Below are 22,070 nucleotides of genomic sequence, written 5' to 3' on the forward strand. Positions count from 1 at the left end.
GTCCATCCCATTCAGTTGGTGTTTGAAGGTGCACTTTAACACAGTTTATGTATGTTTGTGTACAGATTATATACAGTTGAAGTTGGAAGTTTACATACACTTAGGTTGGAGTCATTAGAACTTGTTTTTCAACCACGCACAAATTTCTTGTTATCAAACTATAGTTTTGGCAAGTCGGTTGACACAAGTAATTTTTCCAACAGTTGTTTACAGACGGATTATTTCACTTATAATTCACTGTATCACAATTCCAGTGGGTCAGAAGTTTACATACAGTACATTAAGTTGACTGTGCCTTTAAACAGCTTGGAAAATTCCAGAAAATGTCATAATGGCTTTAGAAGCTTCTGATAGGCTAATTGACATAATTTGAGTCAATTGGAGGTGTACCAGTGGATGTATTTCAATGCCTACCTTCAAACTCAGTGCCTCTTTGCTTGACATCATTGGAAAATCAAAAGAAATCAGCCAAGACCTCAGAAAATAAATTGTAGACCTCCACAAGTCTGGTTCACCCTTGGGAATAATTTCCAAACGCCTGAAGGTACCACGTTCATCTGTACAAACAATAGTACGCAAGTATAAACATCGGGAGATCACGCAGCCGTCATACCGCTCTGGAAGGAGATGCATTCTGTCTCCTAGAGATTAACGTACTTTGGTGTGAAAAGTGCAAATCAATCCCAGAACATCAACAAAGGACCTTGTGAAGATGCTGGAGGAAACAGGTACAAAAGTATCTATATCCACAGTAAAACGAGTCCTATGTTGACATAACCTGAAAGGCCACTCAGCAAGGAAGAAGCCACTGCTCTAAAACCGCCATAAAAAGCCAGACTACGGTTTGCAACTGCACATGGGGACAAAGATCGTACCTTTTGGAGAAATGTCCTCTTGTCTGATGAAACAAAAATACAACTGTTTGGCCATAATGACCATCGTTATGTTTGGAGGAAAAAGGGGGAGGCTTGCAAGCTGAAGACACCATCCCAACCGTGAAGCACGGGGGTGGCAGCATCATGTTGTGGGTGTGCTTTGCTGCAGGAGGGACTGTTGCACTTCACAAAATAGATGGTATCATGAGGGAAGAAAATTATGTGGATATATTGAAGCAACATCTCAAGACATCAGTCAGGAAGTTAAAGCTTGGTCGCAAACGGGTCTTCCAAATGGACAATGACCCCAAGCATACTTCCAAAGTTATGGCAAAATGGCTTAAGGACATCAAAGTCAAGGTATTGGAGTGGCCATCACCAAAGCTCTGACCTCAATCCCAAAGAAAATTTGTGGGCAGAACTGAAAAAGCGTCTGCGAGCAAGGAGGCCTACAAACCTGACTCAGTTACACCAGCTCTGTCAGGAGGAATGGGCCAAAATTCACTCAACTTATTGTGGGAAGCTTGTGGAAGGCTACCTGAAACGTTTGACCCAAGTTAAACAATTTAAATACTAATACTAATTGAGTGTATGTAAACTTCTGGGAATGTGATGAAAGAAATAAAAGCTGAACTAAATCATTCTCTCTGCTATTATTTTGACATTTAAAAAAAAATATATATATAAAAAAATCTCCTCTTTTCTCCCCAATTTCATGGTATCCAATTGTTAGTAGTTACTAACTTGTCTCATCGCTACAACTCCCGTACGGGCTCGGGAGAGACGAAGGTTGAAAGCCATGCGTCCTCCGAAATACAACCCAACCAAGCCAAACTGCTTTTTAACACTGCGCGCATCCAACCCGGAAGCCAGCCGCACCAATGTGTCAGAGGAAACACCGTGCACCTGGCGACCTGGTTAGCGTGAACTGCACCCGGCCCACCACAGGAGTCGCTAGTGCACAATGAGACAAGCATATCCCTATCGGCCAAACCATCCCTAACCCGGACGACGCTAGGCCAATTGTGCGTCGCCCCATGGACCTCCTAGTTGCAGCCGGCTGCGACAGAGCCTGGGCACAAACCTAGAGTCTCTCTCACGAACCCAGAGTCTCACAGCTAGCACTGCGATGCAGTATCATAGACCACTGCGCCACCCGGGAGGCCCACATTTCCCATTCTTAAACTAAAGTGGTGATCCTAATTTACCTAAAACAGGGAATTTTTACTAGGATTAAATGTCAGAAATTGTGAAAACTTGAGTTGAAATGTACTTTGCTAAGGTGTATGTAAACTTCTGACTTCAACTATACGTTATATACGTTATCTATGACATCTAACACTGGGTATGTGTGCGTGTGTTATTTGCGTGTGTGCGTTACATCTGTGTGTGTGCTTGCGTGCATGTGTGTGTACTTTGCAGGTGCACTTTAACACAAGGTTTGTGATGAAGACTCTGATGACCATCTGTCCAGGCACTGTTCTCCTGGTCTTTAGCATCTCACTGTGGATCATCGCTGCCTGGACCGTACGAGTGTGTGAGAGGTACGTGTGAGAGAGGAGTAGTGGAGTTTTGTCTCTCTCTCTCTCTCTCTCTCTCTCTCTCTCTCTCTCTCTCTCTCTCTCTCTCTCTCTCTCTCTCTCTCTCTCTCGCTCTTGCTCTCGCTCTCTCTCTCTCTCTCCCTCTATCTCTCCCCAGGTATCATGATGCCCAGGATATGACCAGTAACTTCCTGTCTCTCTCTCCCTAGGTATCATGATGCCCATAATATGACCAGTAACTTCCTGTCTCTCTCTCCCTATGTATCATGATGCCCAGGATATGACCAGTAACTTCCTGTCTCTCTCTCCCTAGGTATCATGATGCCCGGGATGTGACCAGTAACTTCCTGTTTCTCTCTCCCTAGGTATCATGATGCCCAGGATGTGACCAGTAACTTCCTCTCTCTCTCCCCAGGTATCATGATGCCCAGGATGTGACCAGTAACATCCTGTCTCTCTCTCCCCAGGTATCATGATGCCCAGGATGTGACCAGTAACTTACTGTCTCCCTCTCCCCAGGTATCATGATGCCCAGGATGTGACCAGTAACTTCCTGTCTCTCTCTCCCTAGGTATCATGATGCCCAGGATGTGACCAGTAACATCCTGTCTCTCTCTCCCCAGGTATCATGATGCCCATAATGTGACCAGTAACATCCTGTCTCTCTCTCCCTAGGTATCATGATGCCCAGGATGTGACCAGTAACATCCTGTCTCTCTCTCCCCACGTATCATGATGCCCAGGATGTGACCAGTAACTTCCTGTTTCTCTCTCCCTAGGTATCATGATGCCCAGGATGTGACCAGTAACATCCTGTCTCTCTCTCCCCAGGTATCATGATGCCCAGGATGTGACCAGTAACTTCCTGCCTCTCTCTCTCCAGGTATCATGATGCCCAGGATGTGACCAGTAACATCCTGTCTCTCTCTCCCCAGGTATCATGATGCCCAGGATGTGACTAGTAACTTCCTGTCTCTCTCTCCCCAGGTATCATGATGCCCTCGGATGTGACCAGTAGCTTCCTGTCTCTCTCTCCCCAGGTATCATGATGCCCAGGATGTGACTAGTAACTTCCTGTCTCTCTCTCCCCAGGTATCATGATGCCCCGGATGTGACCAGTAACTTCCTGTCTCTCTCTCTCCAGGTATCATGATGCCCAGGATGTGACCAGTAACTTCCTGTCTCTCTCCCCAGGTATCATGATGCCCAGGATGTGACCAGTAACTTCCTGTCTCTCTCTCCCCAGGTATCATGATGCCCAGGATGTGACCAGTAACTTCCTGTCTCTCTCTCCCCAGGTATCATGATGCCCAGGATGTGACCAGTAACTTCCTGGGGGCGATGTGGCTCATCTCTATCACCTTCCTGTCTATTGGCTACGGAGACATGGTGCCTCACACGTACTGTGGCAAAGGAGTCTGTTTACTAACCGGCATCATGGTACCACCATGTTTATGGTTGTGTGTGTGTGTATTTTGTGTGTGTATCAATGTCACCCCTATCTCTTTCTTTCTGAGATTCTTTCTTCTTGTCCACCTCCCTCCTTCCCTCTCTCTCTGTCCTCCTATCTCCTGTCCTCTCTATCTCTCTGTCCTCATATCTCCTGTCCTCTCTCTCTGTTCTCCTATCTCCTTTCCTCTTTCTCTCTGTCCTCCTATCTCCTGTCCTCTATCGCTCTGTCCTCCTATCACCTGTCCTCTCTCTCTGTCCTCCTATCTCCTGTCCTCTCTATCGCTCTGTCCTCATATCTCCTGTCCTCTCTATCGCTCTGTCCTCCTATCTCCTGTCCTCTCTCTCTGTCCTCCTATCTCCTGTCCTCTCTATCGCTCTGTCCTCATATCTCCTGTCCTCTCTATCGCTCTGTCCTCATATCTCCTGTCCTCTCTATCGCTCTGTCTTCATATCTCCTGTCCTCTCTATCGCTCTGTCCTCCTATCTCCTGTCCTCTCTCTCTGTCCTCCTATCTCCTGTCCTCTCTATCGCTCTGTCCTCATATCTCCTGTCCTCTCTATCGCTCTGTCCTCCTATCTCCTGTCCTCTCTCTCTGTCCTCCTATCTCCTGTCCTCTCTCTCTGTCCTCATATCTCCTGTCCTCTCTTTCTCTCTGTCCTCCTCCTTCCCTCTCTTTATCTCTATCCTACTCCCTCCCTCTCTCTCTGTCCTCATATCTCCTGTCCTCTCTCTCTGTCCTCATATCTCCTGTCCTCTCTATCGCTCTGTCCTCCTATCTCCTGTCCTCTCTTTATCTCTGTCCTACTCCCTCCCTCTCTCTCTGTCTTCATATCTCCTGTCCTCTCTCTCTGTCCTCATATCCCCTGTCCTCTCTCTCTGTCCTCCTATCTCCTGTCCTCTCTTTATCTCTGTCCTCCTCCTTCCCTCTCTTTATCTCTATCCTACTCCCTCCCTCTCTCTGTCCTCATATCTCCTGTCCTTTCTCTCTGTCCTCATATCTCCTGTCCTCTCTCTCTGTCCTCATATCTCCTGTACTCCCTCAGTCTCTGTCCTCTCTCTCTGTTCTCATATCTCCTGTCCTCTCTCTCTGTCCTCATCTGCTGTCCTCTCTCTCTGTCCTCATATCTCCTGTCCTCTCTCTCTGTCCTCATATCTCCTGTCCTCTCTCTCTGTCCTCATATCGCCTGTCCTCCCTCTGTCTCTGTCCTCTCTCTCTGTCCTCATATCTCCTGTCCTCTCTCTCTGTCCTCATATCTCCTGTCCTCTCTCTCTGTCCTCATATCTCCTGTCCTCGCTCTCTGTCCTCATATCTCCTGTCCTCCCTCTGTCTCTGTCCTCTCTCTTTGTCCTCATATATCCTGTCCTCTCTCTCTGTCCTCATATATCCTGTCCTCTCTCTCTGTCCTGATATCTCCTGTCCTCCCTCTGTCTCTGTCCTCTCGCTCTGTCCTCATATCTCCTGTCCTCTCTCTCTGTCCTCATATCTCCTGTCCTCCCTCTGTCTCTGTCCTCTCTCTCTGTCCTCATATCTCCTGTCCTCTCTCTCTGTCCTCATATCTCCTGTCCTCTCTCTGTCCTCATAGCTCCTGTCCTCTCTCTCTGTCCTCATATCTCCTGTCCTCTCTCGGTCACTAGGTAAAGGATTAGGGGGCATTCTGTCATTTGTGTCGTCTGTTTATCCCCCTGCATTAGCGTTCTAATGGACTGTGTGTGTGTGTCTGCTCTCAACAGCGTAATGAAGGCCCCAACTTTCTCTCTCTCTCTCTCTCTCTCTCTCTCTCTCTCTCTGTCTCTCTCTCTCTCTCTCTCTCTGTCTCTCTCTCTCTCTCTCTCTGTCTCTCTCTCTCTCTCTCTCTCTCTCTGTCTCTCTCTCTCTCTCTCTCTGTCTCTCTCTCTCTGTCTCTCTCTCTCTCTCTCTCTCTCTCTCTCTCTGTCTCTCTCTCTCTCTCTCTCTGTCTCTCTCTCTCTCTCTCTGTCTCTCTCTCTCTCTCTCTCTGTCTCTCTGTCTCTCTGTCTCTCTCTCTCTCTGTCTCTCTCTCTCTCTGTCTCTCTCTCTCTCTCTCTCTCTCTCTCTGTCTCTCTCTCTCTCTCTCTCTCTCTGTCTCTCTCTCTCTCTGTCTTTCTCTCTCTCTCTCTCTCTCTCTCTCTCTCTCTCTCCTTCCACAGACTATGGGTTTATTTTGGTCTGTTCTCCGTCTGTTAGTTTGTGTTTATTTCAGTCAGGTGATCTCTGTCTCTTCCTCCCTCCTTCTTTCTCCCTCTCTCCCTCTACCCATCTCTGTCTTTTCTTTCTCTGTTTTGTTTGTGTTTATTTCACTCTCTTTGTCTTTTGTCTTCTCTCTATTTTTCTGCTGTTTCTCCCTCTCTCTCTCTCCATTCATTAATTCATTCAGTTCTTTTCTCCTTGTCCCTTTATTCTGTCAGCCTCTTGCTCTGTTTCTGTCTTCCTGTCTGTTCCTGCTCACACTAACATACGCCCACACCTTCACTTACAAAGCCAGATACACACACACACACACGGGATGGACACAGATACTCTCATACCCGCTGTTACTGACTGCATCCTACACACACCACTATCACAGAGCTTGACATGCACTCTCAATATGACTTCAGAAACATCCCACAGAAACACACCACAGTGTGTGTTTCCCACAGAAACACACTCACTCACTCACTCACTCACTCACTCACTCACTCACTCACTCACTCAAACAAAAACACACAAAACACACACACGTATGCAAGATAATTTACATAAACATAAACACTCACAAATGCACACACACACACACACACACACACAGATACACAGATACACAGACAGACAGACAGACAGACAGACAGACAGACAGACAGACAGACAGACAGACAGACAGACAGACAGACAGACAGACAGACAGACAGACAGTTATATAGACAGACAGATACACAATCAGACAGACAGACAGACAGACAGACAGACACGGATACACAGATACACAGACAGACAGACAGACAGACAGACAGACAGACACACAGACAGACAGACAGTTATATAGACAGGGTCTCTGTCTCTGAGAGGTTTTTGTTTCTGTTCACCAGAAGAGGGGGATGGATGGAGAAAGCTACAGAGAGAAAGATAGAGAGGAACAGAAAGAACAAGGAGGATGAGAGGAGGATGAGCAGAGAAGGGAAAAGAGAGAGGAAAGAGGAGGTGAGAGGTCAGAGACAGATGGAGAGAGAGAGAGAGGATAAGAGGTTGAAGAGAGAGAAAGAGTGAGTGAGTACAGGATGTGATTTGTCCCTGGTTGAAAGTGATTGTAATGACTTCCTATAGGGGGAATTCTCACCCTCGTCTCTTTGACGGTCGTGGGAGTTAAAAAGAGGGGAGGAGAATGGGGGAGTTTGTTAATGTATGCCAAATTAGATTACAAAAACATGTCTCTCTGCAAGGCTTTTCATTTTCTCATGTTCATATGGCTGCTGCTGTGTACGTGCATATGACTGTGTATGTGCATATGACTGTGTATGTGCATATGGCTGTGTACGTGCATATGGCTGTGTACGTGCATATGACTGTGTACGTGCATATGACTGTGTATGTGCATATGGCTGTGTACGTGCATATGACTGTGTACGTGCATATGACTGTGTATGTGCATATGGCTGTGTACGTGCATATGGCTGTGTACGTGCATATGGCTGTGTACGTGCATATGGCTGTGTACGTGCATATGGCTGTGTACGTGCATATGGCTGTGTACGTGCATATGGCTGTGTATGTGCATATGGCTGTGTACGTGCATATGGCTGTGTACGTGTGTGTGCCTTTCCTGTCACAGTTTTATTACAAAGATTTGTCTGCTGTCCCTGGATATGTTTATTATACAGAAAGAGAGAGGGGGGAGGGAGAGAGAGAGACAGAGGGGAGAGAGAGAGAGACAGAGGGGAGGGAAAGAGAGAGAGACAGAGGAGAGGGAGAGAGAGAGAGACAGAGGAGAGGGAGAGAGAGAGACAGAGGGGAGAGAGAGAGAGAGACAAAGGGGAGAGAGAGAGAGACAGAGGGGAGAGAGAGAGAGAGACATAGGGGAGAGAGAGAGAGAGAGAGAGAGACAGAGGGGAGAGAGAGATAGACAGAGGGGAGAGAGAGAGAGACAGAGGGGAGAGAGAGAGAGACAGAGGGGAGAGAGAGAGAGACAGAGGGGAGAGAGAGAGAGATACAGAGGGGAGAGAGAGAGAGAGACAGAGAGAGAGACAGCGGGGAGAGAGAGAGAAAGACAGAGGGGAGAGAGAGAAAGAGACAGAGGGGAAAGAGAGAGAGAGACAGAGAGAGAGACAGCGGGGAGAGAGAGAGAAAGAGAGACAGAGGGGAAAGAGAGAGAGAAAGCGAGACAGAGGGGAGAGAGAGAGAGACAGAGGGGAGAAAGAGAGACAGAGAGAGAGACAGAGGGAGGGAGGGAGAGAGTGACAGAGAGAGAGAGAGAGCTGTGTGTTAATGTTTTATGACCTAGAGGACAGATGGGTGATTCCCTGTTTATGACAGATATTTAGTTTGAAATCAGTGTTACTTTGTAAACCCACTCATACACAGACATACACACACACACACACACACACACACACACACACACACATAAAAACATTGCGAGTCTTTCACTATATTTTATTGATATTTTACAAATAGAGTGTACGGAGAGTAAAGATGTGGTCCCTGACTTTTTGTTTTTATGTTTTAGATTAAGTTATTTTCAGCAAGTGTCTTGTTTTTTCAAGAGTATTAAAGTCTAGTCCATTAGCTACAGGTTTATCAACATTCAGTATGCACACACACACACACACATTTTGATTAAACATTGTTAATCCTAATAAATTTCTTATCAGGGGTTCATCCCTCCATCTCCCTCTCCTCCTCTCTCCTCCTCTCTCCTCCTCCCCCTCCTCTTCTCTCCTCCTCTCTCCTCCTCCCTCTCCACCTCTCTCACCAGCACATTCCTGTTCCCTCTCTTTCTCCTCCCTCTCTATCGCCCTCTTCAGAAACATGTTTTCTCCTTCTCTACCGTACAAAACAGTATTTAATATGAAACTTAATTTACTTCCTGTCCCTCTCTCTCTATCTCTTTCCGTCTCTCTCTCCCAGGGATGTCTGTGAGACTCCATTCAACCCACAGTTATCCCTAAAATCAAAGTTTGTCAGACATTTTCCTAACGTCAGATGTTTTTACTTTTCTAAATTAGAATTCCACATTCTATCTGTAGTTTAGACCCTGTTAGCTGCATGCATTAGGAGGAATCTACAGCCATCAATCCCAAGTCAATGGAAAGGATTGGCAACATCGAATTAGATTGAAGATTTCTCCTAATGCATAGAATCTTGACTTGAAGTTGGACTTCGGACCATTCTAGAGGTATGAAAATGTCTGAGAACATTACATTTTGAGATGCAAAATCCTTTAACTCTCTCTCTTTCAATTCTATTTAAGGGGCTTTATTGGCATGGGAAACATATGTTTACATTGCCAAAGCAAGTGAAATAGATAAACAAAGTGAAATAAAAAATTCAAATGAGCAGTAATCATTACACTCACAAAAGTTCCAATGTAATAGAGACACTTAGAATCCAAGATGGCGTAGCAGTCAGACGTCTTTGTCCTGTCGTGTCCCTTGTATATATCGTTTTACATCTTTTTCGTCGCATATCCTTTAAAATATTTTGCTAAACCTCATACTCTAAATAGTCTCCTGTAGGAGCAAGCCCATGTCATTTTTTGTAGGTTAGCAGTAAAACCTTGAAATCAGCCCTTGCCTTGACAGGAAGCCAGTGTAGGGAGGCTAGCACTGGAGTAATATGATCACATTTTTTGGTTCTAGTTAGGATTCTAGCAGCCGTATTTAGCACTAACTGAAGTTTATTTAGTGCTTTATCTGGGTAGCCGGAAAGTAGAGCATTGCAGTAGTCTAACCTAGAAGTGACAAAAGCATGGATTAATTTTTCTGCATAATTTTTGGACAGAAGTTTTCTGATTTTTGCAATGTTACGTAGATGGAAAAAGCTGTCCTTGAAACGGTCTTGATATGTTCTTCAAAAGAGAGATCAGGGTCCAGAGTAACGCCGAGGTCCTTCACAGTTTTATTTGAGACGACTGTACAAGCATTAAGATTAATTGTCAGATTCAACAGAAGATCTCTTTGTTTCTTGGGACCTAGAACAAGCATCTCTGTTTTGTCCGAGTTTAAAAGTAGAACGTTTGCAGCCGTCCACTTCCTTATGTCTGAAACACATGCTTCTAGCGAGGGCAATTTTGGGGCTTCACCATGTTTCACTGAAATGTACAGCTGTGTGTCATCTGCATTGCTATGCAGTGAAAGTTAACATTATGTTTTCGAATGACATCCCCGAGAGGTAAAATATATAGTGAAAACAATAGTGGTCCTAAAACGGAACCTTGAGGAACACCGAAATTTACAGTTGATTTGTCAGAGGACAAACCATTCACAGAGACAAACTGATATATTTCCGACAGATAAGATTTAAACCAGGCCAGAACTTGTCCGTGTAGACCAATTTGGGTTTCCAATCTCTCCAAAAGAATGTGGTGATCGATGGTATCAAAAGCAGCACTAAGGTCTAGGAGCACGAGGACAGATGCAGAGCCTCGGTCTGATGCCATTAAAAGGTAATTTACCACCTTCACAAGTGCAGTCTCAGTGCTACGATGGGGTCTAAAACCAGACTGAAGCATTTCGTATACATTGTTTGTCTTCAGGAAGGCAGTGAGTTGCTGCCTTTTCTACAATTTTTGAGAGGAATGGAAGATTCGATATAGGCCGATAATTTTTTATATTTTCTGGGTCAAGGTTTGGCTTTTTCAAGAGAGGCTTTATTACTGCCACTTTTAGTGAGTTTGGTACACATCCAGTGGATAGAGAGCCATTGATTATGTTCAACAGAGGAGGGCCAAGCACAGGAAGCAGATCTTTCAGTAGTTTAGTTGGAATAGGGTCCAGTATGCAGCTTGAAGGTTTAGAGGCCATGATTATTTTCATCATTGTGTCAAGAGATATAGTACTAAAACACTTGAGTGTCTCCCTTGATCCTAGGTCCCTGCAGAGTTGTGCAGACTCAGGACAACTGAGCTTTGAAGGAATACGCAGATTTAAGGAGGAGTCCGTAATTTGCTTTCTAATAATCATAATCTTTTCCTCAAAGAAGTTCATGAATTTATCACTGCTAAAGTGAAAGTCATCCTCTCTTGGGGAATGCTGCTTTTTAGTTAGCTTTGCGACAGTATCAAAAAGGAATTTCGGATTGTTCTTATTTTCCTCAATTAAGTTAGAAAATAGGATGATCGAGCAGCAGCAAGGGCTCTTCGATACTGCACGGTACTGTCTTTCCAAGCTAGTCGGAAGACTTCCAGTTTGGTGTGGCGCCATTTCCGTTCCAATTTTCTGGAAGCTTGCTTCAGAGCTCTGGTATTTTCTGTATACCAGGGAGCTAGTTTCTTATGAGAAATGTTTTTAGTTTTTAGGGGTGCAACTGCATCTAGGGTATTGCGCAAGGTTAAATTGAGTTCCTCAGTTAGGTGGTTAACTGATTTTTGTCCTCTGGCGTCCTTGGGTAGACAGTGGGAGTCTGGAAGGGCACGACTTTTGATGTTCCTTGGTTGGGGTCTGAGCAGATTATTTGTTGCAATTGCAAACGTAATAAAATGGTGGTCCGATAGTCCAGGATTATGAGGAAAAACATTAAGATCCACAACATTTATTCCATGGGACAAAACTAGTTCCAGAGTATGACTGTGACAGTGAGTAGGTCCAGAGATATGTTGCACAAAACCCACTGAGTCGATGATGGCTCCGAAAGCCTTTTGGAGTGGGTCTGTGGACTTTTCCATGTGAATATTAAAGTCACCAAAGATTAGAATATTATCTGCTATGACTACAAGGTCCGATAGGAATTCAGGGAACTCAATGAGGAACGCTTTAAATGGCCCAGGAGGCCTGTAAACAGTAACTATAAAAAGTGATTGAGTAGACTGCATAGATTTAATGACTAGAAGCTCAAAAGACGAAAACGTCATTTTTTTTTTTGTAAATTGAAATTTGCTATCGTACATGTTAGCAACACCTCCGCCTTTGCGGGATGCACGGGGGATATGGTCACTAGTGTAGCCAGGAGGTGAGGCCTACTTTAAAACAGTAAATTCATCAGGCTTAAGCCATGTTTCAGTCAGGCCAATCACATCAAGATTATGATCAGTGATTAGTTCATTTGCCCAGACGGCATCCCCAGCCGCGCCCTCAGAGCATGCGCAGACCAGCTGGCCGGTGTGTTTACGGACATATACAATCAATCCCTATACCAGTCTGCTGTTCCCACATGCTTCAAGAGGGCCACCATTGTTCCTGTTCCCAAGAAAGCTAAGGTAACTGAGCTAAACGACTACCGCCCCGTAGCACTCACATCCGTCATCATGAAGTGCTTTGAAAGACTAGTCAAGGACCATATCACCTCCACCCTACCTGACACCCTAGACCCAGTCCAATTTGCTTACCGCCCAAATAGGTCCACAGACAATGCAATCTCAACCACACTGCACACTGCCCTAACCCATCTGGACAAGAGGAATACCTATGTGAGAATGCTGTTCATCGACTACAGCTCGGCATTCAACACCATAGTACCCTCCAAGCTCGTCATCAAGCTCGAGACCCTAGGTCTCGACCCCGCCCTGTGCAACTGGGTACTGGACTTCCTGACGGGCCGCGCCCAGGTGGTGAGGGTAGGCAACAACATCTCCTCCCCGCTGATCCTCAACACTGGGGCCCCACAAGGGTGCGTTCTGAGCCCTCTCCTGTACTCCCTGTTCACCCACGACTGCGTGGCCACGCACGCCTCCAACTCAATCATCAAGTTTGCGGACGACACAACAGTGGTAGGCTTGATTACCAACAACGACGAAACGGCCTACAGGGAGGAGGTGAGGGCCCTCGGAGTGTGGTGTCAGGAAAATAACCTCACACTCAACGTCAACAAAACTAAGGAGATGATTGTGGACTTCAGGAAACAGCAGAGGGAACACCCCCCTATCCACATCGATGGAACAGTAGTGGAGAGGGTAGCAAGTTTTAAGTTCCTCAGCATACACATTACAGACAAACTGAATTGGTCCACTCACACAGACAGCATCGTGAAGAAGGCGCAGCAGCGCCTCTTCAACCTCAGGAGGCTGAAGAAATTTGGCTTGTCACCAAAAGCACTCACAAACTTCTACAGATGCACAATCGAGAGCATCCTGGCGGGCTGTATCACCGCCTGGTATGGCAACTGCACCGCCCTCAACCGTAAGGCTCTCCAGAGGGTAGTGAGGTCTGCACAACGCATCACCGGGGGCAAACTACCTGCCCTCCAGGACACCTACACCACCCGATGTCACAGGAAGGCCATAAAGATCATCAAGGACATCAACCACCCGAGCCACTGCCTGTTCACCCCGCTATCATCCAGAAGGCGAGGTCAGTACAGGTGCATCAAAGCTGGGACCGAGAGACTGAAAAACAGCTTCTATCTCAAGGCCATCAGACTGTTAAACAGCCACCACTAACACTGAGTGGCTGCTGCCAACACACTGACACTGACTCAACTCCAGCCACTTTAATAATGGGAATTGATGGGAAATGATGTAAATATATCACTAGCCACTTTAAACAATGCTACCTTATATAATGTTACTTACCCTACATTATTCATCTCATATGCATACGTATATACTGTACTCTATATCATCGACTGTATCCTTATGTAATACATGTATCACTAGCCACTTTAAACTATGCCACTTTGTTTACATACTCATCTCATTTGTACATACTGTACTCGATACCATCTACTGTATATTGCCTATGCTGCTCTGTACCATCACTCATTCATATATCCTTATGTACATATTCTTTATCCCCTTACACTGTGTACAAGACAGTAGTTTTGGAATTGTTAGTTAGATTACTTGTTATTACTGCATTGTCGGAACTAGAAGCACAAGCATTTCGCTACACTCACATTAACATCTGCTAACCATTTGTATGTGACAAATAAAATTTGATTTGATTTGATTTGCTATAACTGCCTTTGAAGTGAGGGATCTAACATTAAGTAGCCCTATTTTGAGATGTGAGGTATCACGATCTCTTTCAATAATGACAGGAATAGAGGAGGTCTTTATCCGAGTGAGATTGCTAAGGCGAACACCGCCATGTTTAGTTTTGCCCAACCTAGGTCAAGGCACAGACACGGTCTCAATGGTGATAGCTGAGCTGACTACACTGACTGTGCTAGTGCCAGACTCCACTAAGCTGGCTAACAGCCTGCTGCCTGGCCTGCACCCTATTTCATTGTGGAGCTAGAAGAGTTAGAGACCTGTCTATGTTGGTAGATAAGATGAGAGCACCCCTCCAGCTAGGATGGAGTCCATCACTCCTCAGCAGGTCAGGCTTGGTCCTGTTTGTGGGTGAGTCCCAGAAAGAGGGCCAATTATCTACAAATTCTATCTTTTGGGAGGGGCAGAAAACAGTTTTCAACCAGCGATTGAGTTGTGAGACTGCTGTAGAGCTCATCACTCCCCCTAACTGGGAGGGGGTCAGAGACAATTACTCGATGCCGACATATCTTCCTAGCTGATTTACACGCTGAAGCTATGTTGCGCTTGGTGATCTCTGACTGTTTCATCCTAACCTCGTTGGTGCCGACGTGGATAACAATATCTCTATACTCTCTACACTCGGAAGTTTTAGCTTTAGCCAGCACATTCTTCAGATTAGCCTTAACGTCGGTAGCCCTGCCCCCTGGTAAACAGTGTATGATCGCTGGATGATTCGTTTTAAGTCTAATACTGCGGTTAATGGAGTCACCAATGACTAGAGTTTTCAATTTGTCAGAGCTAATGGTGGGAAGCTTCGGCGTCTCAGACCCCGTAACGGGAGGAGTAGAGACAAGAGAAGGCTCGGCCTCTGACTCCGACTCGTTGCTTAATGGGGAAAAGCGGTTGAAAGTTTCTGTCGGCTGAATGAGCGACACCGGTTGAGCGTTCCTACAGCATCTCCCTCCAGAAACCGTGAGAAAGTTGTCCGGCTGCGGGGACCGTGCGAGGGGATTTATACTAACGTTACTATCTGTACTTACTGGTGGCACAGACGCTGTTTCATCCTTTCCTACACTGAAATTACCCCTGCCTAACGATTGCGTCTGAAACTGGGCTTGCAGCACAGCTATCCTCGCTGTAAGGCGATCGTTCTCCTGTATATTATGAGTACAGCGACTGCAATTAGAAGGCATCATGTTAATGTTACTACTTAGCATCGGCTGTTGGAGGTCCTGACGAACCATGTCCAGATAAAGCGTCCGGAGTGAAAAAGTTTAATGAAAAAAAAAAGTTGAGGGAAAAACCTAAAATATAAACGGTAATTAAAAAGTAAAAACCGTAAAGTTGTCAGGTAGCAAAGTAAGGTTGGCAACAAAACGCACAGCAACACGTAAACAAGTCTGCAAGTTGTGACCGGAAATGGCCTCAAAATCACAGGACACTTTGGAATGCTCAGCTTTAGCACACTTTGCCAACCCAGATGTCTTAGCCGTTTCTGAATCCTGGCTTAGGAAAACCACCAAAAACCCTGAAATCTCCATTGCTAACTATAACGTTTTCCGCCAAGATAGAACTGCTAAAGGGGGCGGTGTTGCAATCTACTGCAAAGATAGCCTGCAGAGTTCTGTATTACTATCTAAGTCTGTACCCAAACAATTTGAGCTTCTACTTCTAAAAATGCACCTTTCCAGAAACAAGTCTCTCACTGTTGCCGCTTGCTATTAGACCTCCCTCTGCCCCCAGCTGTGCCCTCGATACCATATGTGAACTGATTGCCCCCCATCTATCTTCTGAGCTCGCGCTACTAGGTGACCTAAACTGGGACATGCTTAACACCCCGGCCATCCTACACACTAAGCTTGATGCCCTCAATCTCACACAAATTATCAATGAACCTACCAGGTACAACCCCAAATCAGTAAACACGGGCACCCTCATAGATGTCATCCTAACTAATTCGCCCTCCAAATACACCTCTGCTGTTTTCAATCAAGATCTCAGCGATCACTGCCTCATTGCCTGCATCCGTCATGGGTCTGCGACCAAACGACCACCCCTCATCACTGTCAAACGCTCCCTGAAATACTTCTGCGAGCAGGCCTTTCTAATCGACCTGGCCAGGGTATCCTGGAATGACATTGACCTCAACCCGTCAGTAGATGATGCCTGGCTATTCTTTAAAAGTGCCTTCCTCACCATCTTAAATAAGCATGCCCCTCTCAATTTTTAAAAAACTAGGAATAGATATAGTCCTTGGTTCACGCCAGACCTGTCTGCCCTTGACCAGCACAAAAACATCCTGTGGATGCATCCTCCTCTGCATTAGCATTGAATAGCCCCCGTGATATGCAACTTTTTAGGGAAGTTAGGAACAAATATACACAGGCAGTTAGAAAAGCTAAGGCAAGCTTTTTCAAACAGAAATTTGCATCCTGTAGTACTAACTGAAAAAAGTTCTGGGACACTGTAAAGTCCATGGAGGATAAGAGCACCTCCTCCCAGCTGCCCACTGCTCTGAGGCTAGGAAACACTGTCACCACCGATAAATCCACTATAATTGAGAATTTCAATAAGCATTTCTCTACGGCTGGCCATGCTTTCCACATGGCTACCCCTACCCCGGTCAACTGCCCGGCACCCTCCACAGCAACCCGCCAAAGCCCCCACCATTTCTCCTTTACCCAAATCCAGATAGCTGATGTTCTGAAAGAGCTGCAAAATCTGGACCCCGACAAATCAGCCGGGCTCGACAATCTGGACCCTCTCTTTCTAAAATTATCTGCCGAAATTGTTGCAACCCCTATTACTAGCCTGTTCAACCTCTCTTTCGTATCGTCTGAGATTCCCAAAGATTGGAAAGCTGCCGCGGTCATCCCCCTCTTCAAAGGGGGTGGCACTCTAGACCCAAACTGCTACATACCTATATCTATCCTACCCTCTTTCTAAGGTCTTTGAAAGCCAAGTTAACAAACAGATTGCTGACTATTTCGAATCCCACCATACCTTCTCTGCTATGCGATCTGGTTTCAGAGCTGGTCATGGGTGCACCTCAGCCACACTCAAGGTTCTAAACGACATCATAACCGCCATTGATAAGAGACATTACTGTGCAGCCGTATTCATCGACCTGGCCAAGGCTTTCCACTATGTCAATCACAACACTCTTATTGGCAGACTCGACAGCCTTGCTTTCTCAAATGATTGCCTCGCCTGGTTTACCAACTACTTCTCTGATAGAGTTCAGTGTGTCAAATCGGAGGGCCTGTTGTCTGGACCTCTGACAGTCTCTATGGGTGTGCCACAGGGATCAATTCTCGGGCCGACTCTCTTTTCTGTATACATCAATGATGTTGCTCTTGCTGCTGGTGATTCTCTGATCCACCTCTACGCAGACGACACCATTCTGTATACTTCTGGCCCCTCCTGGCCCCTTCTTGGACTAACTAACCTCCAGACGAGCTTCAATGCCATACAACTCTCCTTCCGTGGCCTCCAACTGCTCTTATACGCAAGTAAACCTAAATGCATGCTTTTCAATCGATTACTGCCCGCACCTGCACCTGCCCGTCCAGCATCAAATCAAATCAAATCAAATCAAATCAAATTTTATTTGTCACATACACATGGTTAGCAGATGTTAGTGTGAGTGTAGCGAAATGCTTGTGCTTCTAGTTCCGACAATGCAGTAATAACAAGTAATCTAACTAACAATTCCAAAACTACTGTCTTGTACACAGTGTAAGGGGATAAAGAATATGTACATAAGGATATATGAATGAGTGATGGTACAGAGCAGCATAGGCAAGATACAGTAGATGGTATCGAGTACAGTATGTACAAATGAGATGAGTATGTAAACAAAGTGGCATAGTATAGTATAAAGTGGCTAGTGATACATGTATTACATAAGGATACCGTCGATGATATAGAGTACAGTATATACGTATGCATATGAGATGAATAATGTAGGGTAAGTAACATTTATATAAGGTAGCATTGTTTAAAGTGGCTAGTCATTTCCCATCAATTCCCATTATTAAAGTGGCTGGAGTTGAGTCAGTGTCAGTGTTAGTGGTGGCTATTTAACAGTCTGATGGCCTTGAGATAGAAGCTGTTTTTCAGTCTCTCGGTCCCAGCTTTGATGCACCTGTACTGACCTCGCCTTCTGGATGATAGCGGGGTGAACAGGCAGTGGCTCGGGTGGTTGATGTCCTTGATGATCTTTATGGCCTTCCTGTGACATCGGGTGGTGTAGGTGTCCTGGAGGGCAGGTAGTTTGCCCCCGGTGATGCGTTGTGCAGACCTCACTACCCTCTGGAGAGCCTTACGGTTGAGGGCGGTGCAGTTGCCATACCAGGCGGTGATACAGCCCGCCAGGATACTCTCGATTGTGCATCTGTAGAAGTTTGTGAGTGCTTTTGGTGACAAGCCGAATTTCTTCAGCCTCCTGAGGTTGAAGAGGCGCTGCTGCGCCTTCTTCACGATGCTGTCTGTGTGAGTGGACCAATTCAGTTTGTCTGTGGTGTGTATGCCGAGGAACTTAAAACTTGCTACCCTCTCCACTACTGTTCCATCGATGTGGATAGGGGGGTGTTCCCTCTGCTGTTTCCTGAAGTCCACAATCATCTCCTTAGTTTTGTTGACGTTGAGTGTGAGGTTATTTTCCTGACACCACACTCCGAGGGCCCTCACCTCCTCCCTGTAGGCCGTCTCATCGTTGTTGGTAATCAAGCCTACCACTGTTGTGTCGTCCGCAAACTTGATGATTGAGTTGGAGGCGTGCGTGGCCACGCAGTCGTGGGTGAACAGGGAGTACAGGAGAGGGCTCAGAACGCACCCTTGTGGGGCCCCAGTGTTGAGGATCAGCGGGGAGGAGATGTTGTTGCCTACCCTCACCACCTGGGGGCGGCCCGTCAGGAAGTCCAGTACCCAGTTGCACAGGGCGGGGTCGAGACCCAGGGTCTCGAGCTTGATGACGAGCTTGGAGGGTACTATGGTGTTGAATGCCGAGCTGTAGTCGATGAACAGCATTCTCACATAGGTATTCCTCTTGTCCAGATGGGTTAGGGCAGTGTGCAGTGTGGTTGAGATTGCATCGTCTGTGGACCTATTTGGGCGGTAAGCAAATTGGAGTGGGTCTAGGGTGTCAGGTAGGGTGGAGGTGATATGGTCCTTGACTAGTCTCTCAAAGCACTTCATGATGACGGATGTGAGTGCTACGGGGCGGTAGTCGTTTAGCTCAGTTACCTTAGCTTTCTTGGGAACAGGAACAATGGTGGCCCTCTTGAAGCATGTGGGAACAGCAGACTGGTATAGGGATTGATTGAATATGTCCGTAAACACACTCCATCACTACTCTGGACGGCTCTGACTTAGAATACGTGGACAACTCCAAATACCTGGGTGTCTGGTTAGACTGTAAACTCTCCTTCCAGACTCACATTAAGCATCTCCAATCCAAAATTAAATCTAGAATCGGCTTCCTATATCGCAACAAAGCATCCTTCACTCATGCTGCCAAACATACCCTCGAAAAACTGACCATCCTACCGATCCTCAACTTCGGTGATGTCATCTATAAAATAGCCTCCAACACTCTACTCAACAAACTGGATGCAGTCTATCACAGTGCCATCCGTTTTGTCACCAAAGCCTCACACATTACCCACCCTTGCGACCTGTACGCTCTCGTTGGTTGGCCCTCGCTTCATACTCGTCTCCAAACCCACTGGCTACAGGTTATCTACAAGTCTCTGCTAGGTATCTCAGCTCACTGGTCGCCATAGCAGCACCCACTCGTAGCACGCGCTCCAGCAGGTATATCTCAGTGGTCACCCCCAATGCCAATTCCTCCTTTGGTCGTCTTTCCTTCCAATTCTCTGCTGCCCATGACTGGAACGAAGTGCAAAAATCTCTGAAGCTGGAGACTCACATCTCCCTCACTAGCTTTAAGCACCAGCTGTCAGAGCAGTTTACAGATCACTGCACCTGTACTTAGCCTATCTGTAAACAGCCCATCTATCTACCTACCTCATCCCCATACTGGTATTTATTTATTTATTTATTTTGCTCCTTTGCACCCCAGTATCTCTACCTGCACATTCATCTTCTGCCGATCTACCATTCCAGTGTTTAATTGCTATATTGTAATTACTTCGCCACCATGGCCTATTTATTTCCTTAACTTACCTCATTTGCACTCACTGTATATAGACTTTTTGTTTTCTTTTGTTCTACTGTATTATTGACTGTATGTTTTGTTTATTCCATGTGTAACTCTGTGTTGTTGAATGTGTCGAATTGCTACGCTTTATCTTGGCCAGGTCGCAGTTGCAAATGAGAACTTGTTCTCAACTAGCTTGCCTGGTTAAATAAAGTTGAAATAAAATAAATGTAAATAAAATAAAATACATTTCAAATGTCATAATATCTCTCTCTCTCTCATCTGAGATTCATTCTCTCTCACTCCCTCCATCCTTGTTGTCTGTTAATGATACACAGATTGTCCTCTGCCTTTCTTTCCCTCGCTTTTCCTAATTGAGATCCACTGATTGACAGATTGTGTTGACTCTCCACTCAGTCACTCACTCACTCACTCACTCACTCACTCACTCACTCACTCACTCACTCACTCACTCACTCACACTCTCTCTCTCTCTCTCTCTCTCTCTCTCTCTCTCTCTCTCTCTCTCTCTCTCTCTCTCTCTCTCTCTTTCTCTCTCTCAGGGTGCGGGCTGTACAGCTCTGGTGGTTGCCGTGGTAGCAAGGAAGCTGGAGTTGACCAAGGCAGAGAAACACGTCCACAACTTCATGATGGACACACAACTCACCAAGAGGGTATGTCTGTGTGTGTGTGAGTGTGTGTCTGCATGTGTGTGTGTTTGTATGCTGTTGGCCTCTGATCTGGTTCTCTGCAGCACGCAAACTCTGATTGGCCCTCAGATGCACACGCGGCACCCTGTGATGAAGTGACGCTGTTCCCCCAAGAGAGAGTGTTGTGTTGCCAGTATGGAAAGCACTGGGCAGGGGGACATATATTTCTCTCCCTTACCGTCCTCTTTCTCTCTATCTCCCCCTTCTACATCTTTCTTTACCTCCCATCTGTATTTCTCACCCACCTTCTCTTCGCCCCTGGGCCATTCTCTCCCCCCTCCCTCCCTCCTTCCATCCATGCACTGGTCCTTCTCAATTTTTCATGCAGTTTAAAGATCCAAGTTTCAAAAATAGCCCCCACTATGAAATATGTAGGGTACATAATGTCTCTGTGTATCTGGCAGGTGAGAGGAGAGCAGAGCAGAGAGAGGTGATCAATAATTTTAGCTTAGATAAAGTATTGACTCAGCGAAGGGAAAGAAGGACTCAGCTCCTCTCTGGGAAGGGGAAGCTCGGAACAGACCACAGCGAAGGGAAAGAAGGACTCAGCTCTCAGCTCCTCTCTGGGAAGGGGAAGCTCGGACCAGACAACAGCGAAGGGAAAGAAGGACTCAGCTCCTCTCTGGGAAGGGGAAGCTCGGAACAGACCACAGCGAAGGGAAAGAAGGACTCAGCTCTCAGCTCCTCTCTGGGAAGGGGAAGCTCAGATCAGACCACATCCGAAAACAGAGGAGCCACTTGGTCTCTTTAGGAAGTTTCACACACTCCGATGGGTTTGGCTTTTCTCACACAGGGGCATGCTCACTGGTACAGGCGAATGCACAAACATAAGCCTGCACATGCTCTGAGGCGTGCACCCTGCCTGCAGTCTGGCACACACACAGTTACAAAGAACTGGGATTTTAGGGTCGAAAACATACTCTAGAATATTTGTAAAATGGCTGCAAAATCATCTCAGGGCTATAGTTGAGCGTAGTTTTCTTAGAGCGGTTTTATATTGGACATTTTCCAGAACATTCATTGAATTAAAGGTTGCTACTGTGGATACACCGCCTGGGAACTTCAAGGACATTTTCTCTCTTATTCGTCATTGACCTTTACGGCTTAGATAAATATTTGGCCACTGTTTTTAATGTTAGGATGTAACCTTCTGAAAACCTTCAGGGAACTCTTTCTATTGGTCAGAAAACATCCTCTGTTTCCCATAGTAA

At 46.0% G+C, this 22,070-nt stretch overlaps 1 protein-coding gene across 1 annotated transcript in view; it reads left to right on the plus strand.

The window, feature by feature from the left end:
- LOC110520896 (small conductance calcium-activated potassium channel protein 2) overlaps positions 1–22,070 on the plus strand; it is a 124,180-nt gene that overhangs the window by 76,902 nt on the left and 25,208 nt on the right. Inside the window, exons 5-7 of the mRNA XM_090223934.1 lie at positions 2,298–2,419; positions 3,715–3,856; positions 20,713–20,823. Of these exons, the coding sequence (XP_090080060.1) occupies positions 2,298–2,419; positions 3,715–3,856; positions 20,713–20,823 (375 nt within the window). The remainder of the gene's footprint in view (positions 1–2,297; positions 2,420–3,714; positions 3,857–20,712; positions 20,824–22,070) is intronic.

This window comes from Oncorhynchus mykiss, chromosome 3 (assembly GCF_057628025.1).
Source record: "Oncorhynchus mykiss isolate SJ-2025 chromosome 3, ASM5762802v1, whole genome shotgun sequence".
Lineage (NCBI taxonomy): Eukaryota > Metazoa > Chordata > Actinopteri > Salmoniformes > Salmonidae > Oncorhynchus > Oncorhynchus mykiss.